This window comes from Corticium candelabrum, chromosome 11, assembly GCF_963422355.1.
Source record: "Corticium candelabrum chromosome 11, ooCorCand1.1, whole genome shotgun sequence".
NCBI classification, from domain to species: Eukaryota; Metazoa; Porifera; class Homoscleromorpha; order Homosclerophorida; family Plakinidae; genus Corticium; species Corticium candelabrum.
The window spans coordinates 6,267,575-6,276,401 of record NC_085095.1 but is presented as its reverse complement, the minus strand read 5'-3'; the positions used below and the strand labels follow the sequence as shown (position 1 = coordinate 6,276,401).

Below are 8,827 nucleotides of genomic sequence, written 5' to 3'. Positions count from 1 at the left end.
ATTTTGCTGATAAACATACTTGTCATAGTTGTGTGTGTGTGTGTGTGTGTGTGTGTGTGTGTGTGTGTGTGTGTGTGTGTGTGTGTGTGTGTGTGGTGTGCAAAGCACGAATTTGAACAGTCTGTAGATTGCCTGTACACACCAGGGATCACCAATACCCGTGTACAAACCATACCTAATCTAAAGGTGCCTGCTCACAATTCACCACACATTTGCAGGCACATCCACAGAAACTTGAAATTGTGCCTTTATGCACACATTTACCATTTACCAGTTTGAGATAACTTGCTGTTGAACGACAAAGCAATTTCTCGATCTTTTCCTTGTTGCACATGACTCGAAAAAGGATGGAGCACAGAGTGCGCACTAATGTGATGGCATCCGGACATGTATGAATTAAGTTGTGGACTAGCTTATCCGTGTACCAATGCATACATCTGACTTTCCGTTATTGAATTTCTGTAGAAGAAACATTGCTACCGGCACATCATCTGTTGCAAAGGGTAGGCTATTCCTCGATTCTAGCCAGCTGTTGTAGCTATCATGTAAAGATAGATGCACGATCTGCATTGTCGGCGGCATCTGCCACCATTCCATGGCTTCTTTAACATTCTGAGTTTTGAATGCCATCACGTGATTCTCTGTGCTCCACCCTATCTCAAGATGGTAAAATGGTAAATGTGTAGATAGATAACCTAACACACTTGTCGTTAGCTCTCTCAAAATGTCAAGTATCAACGAGTATAGCGAAACTGCTGTGGTGGACAACAATGCGATTCACATTTTTCTCTGTACCAGGAATAAAGATTGTGTGTCATAGAACGTGGTGTACCGTAAGATGTTCCCTTGTTCTGCTTCATTATGACACAACTTGAAATCTTGGCGCGATTTTAAGTATGCGTGGATGCGCGGTATTGTGCATGAGCAAACACTATTAACCCTAACTCTAGCCCTCACCATGGATTCCACATTATAACGTTACTGAACACTTTTTGGAAGCATTATATTGAAGAAATAAGTTTTTGTAAATAGAGACGATATGTCTCTATTTACATTCGTCCTTTATTATGCCAAGGCGGCTCTTGGGATAATCATAGAGATTGCAGTCGTTGGCTATATCTTGGTACACATCCTGTGTTTGAATATGGTTTAATAACAAGGCTGTCAATGTCAACCAGTGTAAAGGAGTTGACATTGGTTCCTGTACTGCTTCATCAGTATGTTGTAGTAGAAACCGTGCATGAGATGTTTGGAGAACATCAACACACTTCCAATAGTTTTCAATGATCTCACTTACTCAAGACAATGTTGGTTGTCAATTTATAGAGGTTTTTCTAAGTTGGCTTCTTTCATGCAGAGACTCTTATTGAATTGGACTGCTTTGGATTTTTGAAAGAGGGAGTTGATCTGCTAGCTAGCAGTCATGAAGCGTTAAATTTTCTTACTAGATGTATGAGTGCAAGGTTACGCACTCTCTTTTATCAGTGGTGTACCACGCTTATTGGAAAAGAGGGGTTGTGCCCCATGAATTAATCCCTGTCTGAATCTGAGTGTGGAGTTAGAGGTTTTAGTAGTTGGGTACTTGCCTCTTCTTGTTGTGAAGGTTGGAGGTGTGTGTGTATGTGCGTGCATGTGTGTGTGTGTGTGTGTGTGTGTGTGTGTGTGTGTGTGTGTGTGTGTGTGTGTGTGTGTGTGTGTGTGTGTGTGTGTGTGTGTGTGTCAAGTACCTCCGAGTGGTAATCCTGGTAACATAGGTTTCTTCTTGGACCTGTGGCTAATAGTTGATCAACCACTACTATGAATTATGTGGAGTAGTCCAGATCGTTAAGGCAGTGAACTTAATTTTGATCTTGTAAATCGAAATTATTTGATGTTGTTGCACGAGATAATGACTAGAGAAGGGACCAAGAAGAGGTGGTGTGATAACATCTGATCTGCGAGCCACTGGAATTGGGAACAATTGGTATTGTCTAGCACATGATCGATCTTAGTGGCACACATTCTGCGATAAAGGAATTAGAAGTCAACGTAAGAGGTCCAATGATTGTGCAGCCAACAACAGAGGCAGTGACCATCTTTGCCCTTGTAGTAGACATTTTGTCGGAAGGGCAACCTCACCAGACACTCCCGATTCTATAGTAAATGAAACGCTGTAGTCATTTGTACAGGGTTCTATGGTCAAGGACACCGCTATCATCACTTTACAATGGACTGATTCAAGGTTCAAGGTTCAAGGTGTGTGGCGTGCTATCAGTGCCAAAATTACATCATGGCATTATGCGATGATATTATGATATTATGATATTATGCGATGCCGTCGATTATAATGGCATTGCATAATGTGATGACGTAATTTTAGCACATATGGCACGCTATAGGATTGGTAGCCTCGGTGCCAGACCGCTTTTTGCACGTGAGGGGTGGGGTGGGACCTAGGCTATAGGGTGGGTACTATTTTAACTTAATTCGGCAATATGAGGCTGAAGTCAATGTTGGTATTCGAATATCTACTTTTGCAAATGATGAGACACTCAGAAGCTAATAGGTAGTCATTATGTTACCTTTTCATAGGCGAAGCAAAGTGGTCCAGCAGGTCCTGACATTCGCAGGACCATTTTTCTAAAAGTTCTGTTTCGCTAGTGAGCAATTGCTGTAGTAATGCACATGACTTGATATTTGCTGTATAGTCTATGCAATACATCCAGGACACGCGACATGATGGCTGCCATGACAGTGGACCTACCCACCCAAAACATTCTTTTGAATCACAAGAAGATTTGGACCGTAGCTTTCTGCCATCTTCTTTTAACAACAGCCATTTTTCCATTATGTAGTAAGACCAAAGGTGTCGTATCTGTGTATCATGTCACACCTTCAAGAGAGGTAGGGCTCACTCTTTAGTAAGTAGCTGACAATTTTCTGATGTGAAATTGTCTGGAAGTGTCATAAACGGTTTTCTTGACAGTATAACTTAATTAGAGAAAGGGAACCATGACAAGAAACCAATAATTATTATTTACATTAATATTAATTTGCTGGACTATTATTTTAGTGCTTGCTATGCCACTGTCTTGATGTCTTCAATAGGATGAACCTCGATGATGGTATTGAATTACTTGCAGTCTTTCACACACTCGAATCCACGAGGTGGTAGTGGGTGAGACATGACCCAACCACACAGGGTGTTGGCAACTAGAGTTTGGATGTAGGTAGGGGGTTGAGTGGGGTCATAATCTTCTACCATGGAGCTGTTGCCTTTGCCATGTTGCTTGGAGACCATAGATGTACCTCCCTGTTGGCCTTTTCTGATGAATAGTGCATGTCAACATCCAGCAATAGCTTGAATTCAATGTTGGTCATTTTAAGAAGTGCATTCCAGCTGAGTTCAGAACTCATGTAATAATGAATCGGGTCAAGACCGTATTGTTGGAGGCATATCTTCCAAAATATTTAAAAAACATCAGCCAGAAGCACATTCGTATGGAGATAGAGGTCATGGTAGTCAATGTAGTATACCATGCAATGTGTAGTCAAGACGATTAGAACTGATCTATTCATTCCCCGGATCTACTTAACAAACCCCGTATGTATTACATCTACCTCTCTCTAGGTCTAAACAGTGTCATTTTGAAGTGTGTAAACTGTTTGCCGCACTCCAGGAAAGTTTACTCACTAAAGCTAACAATGATACACTACAATGAAGACAACAGAACACAACACTAGACGTAGTCAAACAATTACACTAGGAGTGATTAGCCTCCCACGTAGTTCTTTGTGGTACATAGTTTTCAGCTATGTAAGCAGGTCACCTGGAGACTCTTCCAGATTTGGTGGTGACCTCTTGTTGGTAGTCTTTATAGGCACCTCCTGTGGTGTTATTGACTCTGTGTTGTGTAGAGCATCCTTAGCTGTCTGGTCTAGTGTCTGCTCGCTTTTGTTTTCTGTTTCTGGTGTGTTTTTGTGTTCAGTCTTCTTGCGTGTGGTTGCAGGTTCTGATATTCTCCACGCCTCTGCTGTCCTATTGATTTACGACTGATTGCAGTGTAGTATGCGTCCTCCCATAACATGAACCAGGTATGACCTGGGTGTGTTGTGTTGTGCAACTACTTGCGCTGGCACCCAAGTCCCCCCTTTTCGAATACGGACGTTTTCTCTTGAAATCAGTGGGTACTGCTGTCCTGGATCTGTTGTGAAAAGCATGTCGCCCCTGTTGCTTTGCCAGCTTGTCTCTGATTTCTTGCTGTTGCCGTACATGAGGCTCTAGTGTCTTTCTGCTGACAACGAATTGGGTGCGTAATTGTCTGCTTTGCAGCAGCTCTGCTGGTGATGGTAGCCCGTATCAAATTGGGGTGGTTCTCAGTGCTTCCATGCAGTACATCAGGGAGAGAACGGCCGTCAGCAAACATCTTTCCAATTGTTTTCTTTGCCGTTTGTATGCTTTGCTCAGCTTGATCATTGCTTGATGGGTACTCTGGGCTTGATGTAACATGCCTAAAACCTACTGTATCAGTCAGACGTCGGAAGTCTGGGCATGCAAACTGTGGCCCATTGTCGGAGATGACTTCTTCAGGAACCCCGAAGTTGGCAAATTGTTTGTCTACAGCCTTTATAATATCAAGAGATCTGGTGTAGTCGAGTTTGGTAACGGTGATCCATTTACTGTAGTAATCAACTGACAGTAGATATGGTATTCCGTCCAGTTCAAACATGTCCACTCCAACCTTCTGGTAAGGATAAAGTGGGATTGGGTGAAGTGTATAAGGCAGCCTGGGATTCTCATTTTGGCCTTCCTGGCATCTACTGCAGCTTGCTACTTTGTCCTCTATGTCGTGCACATACCTTGGCTAATAAACTGAGTTTTTGACTCATTCTAAGCATTTCACTATCCCAAAATGACCATCATGTATGCTTTCCAGTACTGATTAGCGTATGGCAGTTAGTACCACTGCTTGACTGCCTTTGAATAGTATTTCGTCTTTCTCAGTCAGGTCATGTCGGACTGTCCAAAATGGCCATACTGGGCCAGGTACTGCCTTGCGGTGGGAGGACCAGCCTGCTGTTATGTATGTTCGTACGGCTTGTAAGGTTGGGTCTTTTTGTGTTGCTTCTCTGCACCGAGACTGTCCCACCGGGGTGGAATTGCCTGTTGCATGACTGTCGAAATTTGGTCTTTTGTGAGGGCAGCATGTCCCTCGGATACCATTGTTGTGGGGCTCTGCTTAGGGCATCTGCTAGTACCATGTCTCTGCCCGGGCGATATTCCATGTTGTAACGGTACCTGAGACAACGTAGCCGCATTCTCTGTATACGTGATGAGACTTCATTGAGAGGCTTTTTGATATGCCTAGCAAAGGCTTATGGTCGGTCTCTACGGTGATGGTCTGACCATGTATTTATTGGTGAAATCTTTCCAATCCAAACTGTATCGCTAGCATTTCTTTCTCCAATTGAGCGTATTTTTGCTGTGTGCTGGTCAAAGTTCTTGAAGCATATTCATCTGGTTGGCCATATTGAGTTAAGGCTGCACCCAATCCATATGAGGATGCATCGACAGTGATAGTGATTGGGAGTCTTGGGTCAAAGAGACGTAGAGTTGGAGCATTAGAAACTATTTTCTTCAAGCAGGTTACTGCCTCATCATAGATTGCGTCCCACGTCCACGACACATTCTTTTGTGTCAGTTGATGTAGTGGCTGGGCCTCCTTTGCTAAGTCAGGACAAAATTTGGCTAAATATGTAATTATTCCAAGTAGTCGAGATACATTTGCCTTTGACTCAGGCTGTGAGAAATGTAATATTCCTTCAATCTTTTGAGGGTCAGGCTGAATGTCTTTCGAGGTCAAAATGTGGCCCAGATATGGAAGTGACTTCTGTCCAAAGATGCATTTGTCTCGATTGAGTTTTAAGTTCAGCTCACGTCACCTCTGTAATACTGCGTGCAATCGCTCATCATGCTCCTCCCTGGTAGTGCCTGACACCAGTATATCATCGACATGCGTGTGGACACCTTGAATGTGCAAGAAGGCTTTTGTGAAAATCCGGTGGAAAACATCCGGGTCAGAGCTAATCTCGAATGGTAGCCTGAGGTATGTATCGACCAAACGGTGTTGCGATGGTTGTCAGGTAGCTGCTCTTTTCCTCCAATGCCACTTAATTGTAAAAACCTGAGGTAGTATCTAGTGTGCTGAAGTACTCACAGCCTGCTAAATCTGCAAATATCTCTTCTGGTGTCTTTATTTGATAATGTTCTTGTTGAATCGCATTGTTTAGAGCACTCAGATCCATGCAGATGCTTAACTTGTCTGTTCCCGGCTTGTTTACTAGTACAATGGGGCTGGCCCATGCTGTACCCTCTGTTACCCCGGCAAGAATATTTTTGTGTACCAGTTTCTCCAGCTGTGCCTTCGGTTGTTGCCTGTACTTGAAGGGGACTCGTCTAGCCGGTTGTATGGTTGGTTGAGCATTTTTCTGCAGTCGAACGGTATGTTTACCTGGAAGTTGTCCGAGTTCTTGGAATACATCGACAAATTGACTGATTGCTTCTGGTAGTTCTTGAGTTTTGGTAACTGACTGTGCTTGTTGAATGATACCAATTTTCTTTAATGTGGGTATTCCTATCAAGGCCTCCACATTTTTAGCAACTACAATAAACTCCATCATTCTAGTCACACCTTCGAATGTTGTTTCTAGGGTTGTTTTCCCTGTAACTGTTAGTTGTGTTCCTTCATATGCTGTTAAGCGAGTAGCGGTTTGCTCTGGGGGATCCTCACACAATACCTTGTATGCCCGGAGAGGAAGGATGTTGCATGTGGCACCTGTGTCCACTTTGGCTTTTAGTCCTCTACCATGTATGTCCAGGATGATATGCCACATCCCGTCGTTTACTGTATCAGAACGTCTACTAATGATGTAGGCAAAGTGGTCTTTGGCTATTTCCTTCTCCTTACTAGTGCTGGTTTTGCTTGGCGTCACTTTGTTGGCGGTCTTCTTCTTGCTGCACGTTTCAATCCCGCGTCTTTCTTTGTCAGCCTTTTTGCAAGCCTCCGCTGCATGATTCAGCTTGTTGCAGTAACTGCATTTTTTGCCCCATGCTGGACAGGCCCGTGGCTCATGTCTTGTCGCGCAATAATAGCATAATGCCTGTCGGCGCGCTTTGGATTCTTTATCTCGTGTGCTGATGCAGATTCCGAATCGCATTCCTTTGTTGTGGTACTCAGCACTGCCATGCAGGTGAGATATTGTGTTGTCGCTTCCATAGAACTGCACATATTCACAGCCTTTTCTAACATGAGACCTGAATTCTCCAAGCAATTTCTCTCTAACTGTGTCTGATACTATGTTCATGACAAGTCGATCGCTTACTATCTTGGGCTTCTCGGCATCGTGGTAGGCACACACTTCTACCGTGTGCAGTAAGTCAGTGTAAAGAGTATCGAAGGACTCACCTGGCTTCTGTTCCGCTGAAGAAAAATGAAGCGTTCATAGATCTCGTTCATTTTCAGTTTGAAGTGTGTTATGAAGGTGTTGAGAACCACGTCTAGCTTGTCTTTGTCGTCTTCGTTCGCCTAGGTGAATGTCTTGTAAATTGATATTGCCTCCCTGCCCATTGCTGTGAGCAGTACTGCGACTTGCGTTGATTCTGGCTCTTTGTGCTTGTTTGTCGCTTTCAAGTAAAATCAAAAGTGGTCTTGCCACTGTGGCCATTCTTTTGCTGCATCTTGTGGTGAAAATAATGACGGTGGTCTAAGTCCGTCCGCCATGTCTTCAGAGTCGGTTCGAATTGGATACTCCCGACACTATGTAGTACCACGCAGTGTGTAGTCAAGACAATTAAAACTGTTCTATTCATTCCCCGGATCTACTTTACAAACCCCATATATATTACAGTCACCATGTAATGACATCCAAAGGTGCTTCAGATATATTGTGCTTGTTGTAAGTCAGCATCTTTGATGGCCAGATGCCCTTTCCAAAGAGAGTGTTGTGAAAGGTTTGCTGGGGTGGAAGGGGATCTTGGAAGTGCTCCCAGCTGTTTACGTATTCGTAGGGTACTCTTCATACTCTTAGCACAATAATAAGCATCACTTTCCTCATCGGGTTCATGCTCAGCCGTGATGTGGAAGAACTTAGGCACAGACACGAGTCAATCTAAAACTTTAGCAATTTTACTCATCTGCTGCATGATGAGATGGGAATTGCAGCTTTGTGGATTGTGGAAGACCGTGGGATGGAGTTTTAATTTGCGTTCACTGTGGGTATGCAGGGCTTCTATACTTTTCTGTTATGCGCCATATGCAGTGATCCCTGACATGATCTAGATAGTTTTTGAGGAGATCTAGACTTCTCGCAGAGGCTGCAATCTTTCCTACGTTTCTTGTTGGTTTTGGTTTTGGTTTCACATGGGGTTTTACTAAGGATTTAATGTGTTGGTCTCTACACATTTTTAATGTGTCAAATCTTGATATTCACCAGTGTGGGGGTCAAACCATGTCTTTCCACAATGAGCGAGACCCTCTATAATGAGATGTTTGGAGCAAATGCGACACTCTTTCACTTCTCTTTTTGGTGAAGTTCTACCAGCGATAGACAACTGTTGGTTTTGTATGACTATCACGTCTTACCATGGTATAGTAGTAGCCACAAGCCTCATGGTATTGGGTCTTTTGGGTGTTGCTTAATTGTCTTCTGATTGGGCTTTGGTTCATGATATTGGTGGTCCCAGAGCTTTGAATTCGGCGTAGATCACGTCAGGAGCGGACAGGGTGGGCAGGTACATGTGCCAATTCTGGAAGGGAAATTTTTCTTTCTTGAGGCGTTTTGATTTTCA

At 43.5% G+C, this 8,827-nt stretch overlaps 1 protein-coding gene across 1 annotated transcript; it reads right to left on the bottom strand.

The window, feature by feature from the left end:
- Window positions 1-4,160: 4,160 nt before the first annotated feature.
- On the bottom strand, window positions 4,161-4,709 carry LOC134187220 (uncharacterized protein K02A2.6-like). Its single transcript, XM_062655337.1, has one exon. It carries the CDS (start codon window positions 4,707-4,709, stop codon window positions 4,161-4,163), a length of 549 nt encoding a protein of 182 aa, XP_062511321.1.
- Window positions 4,710-8,827: the final 4,118 nt, after the last annotated feature.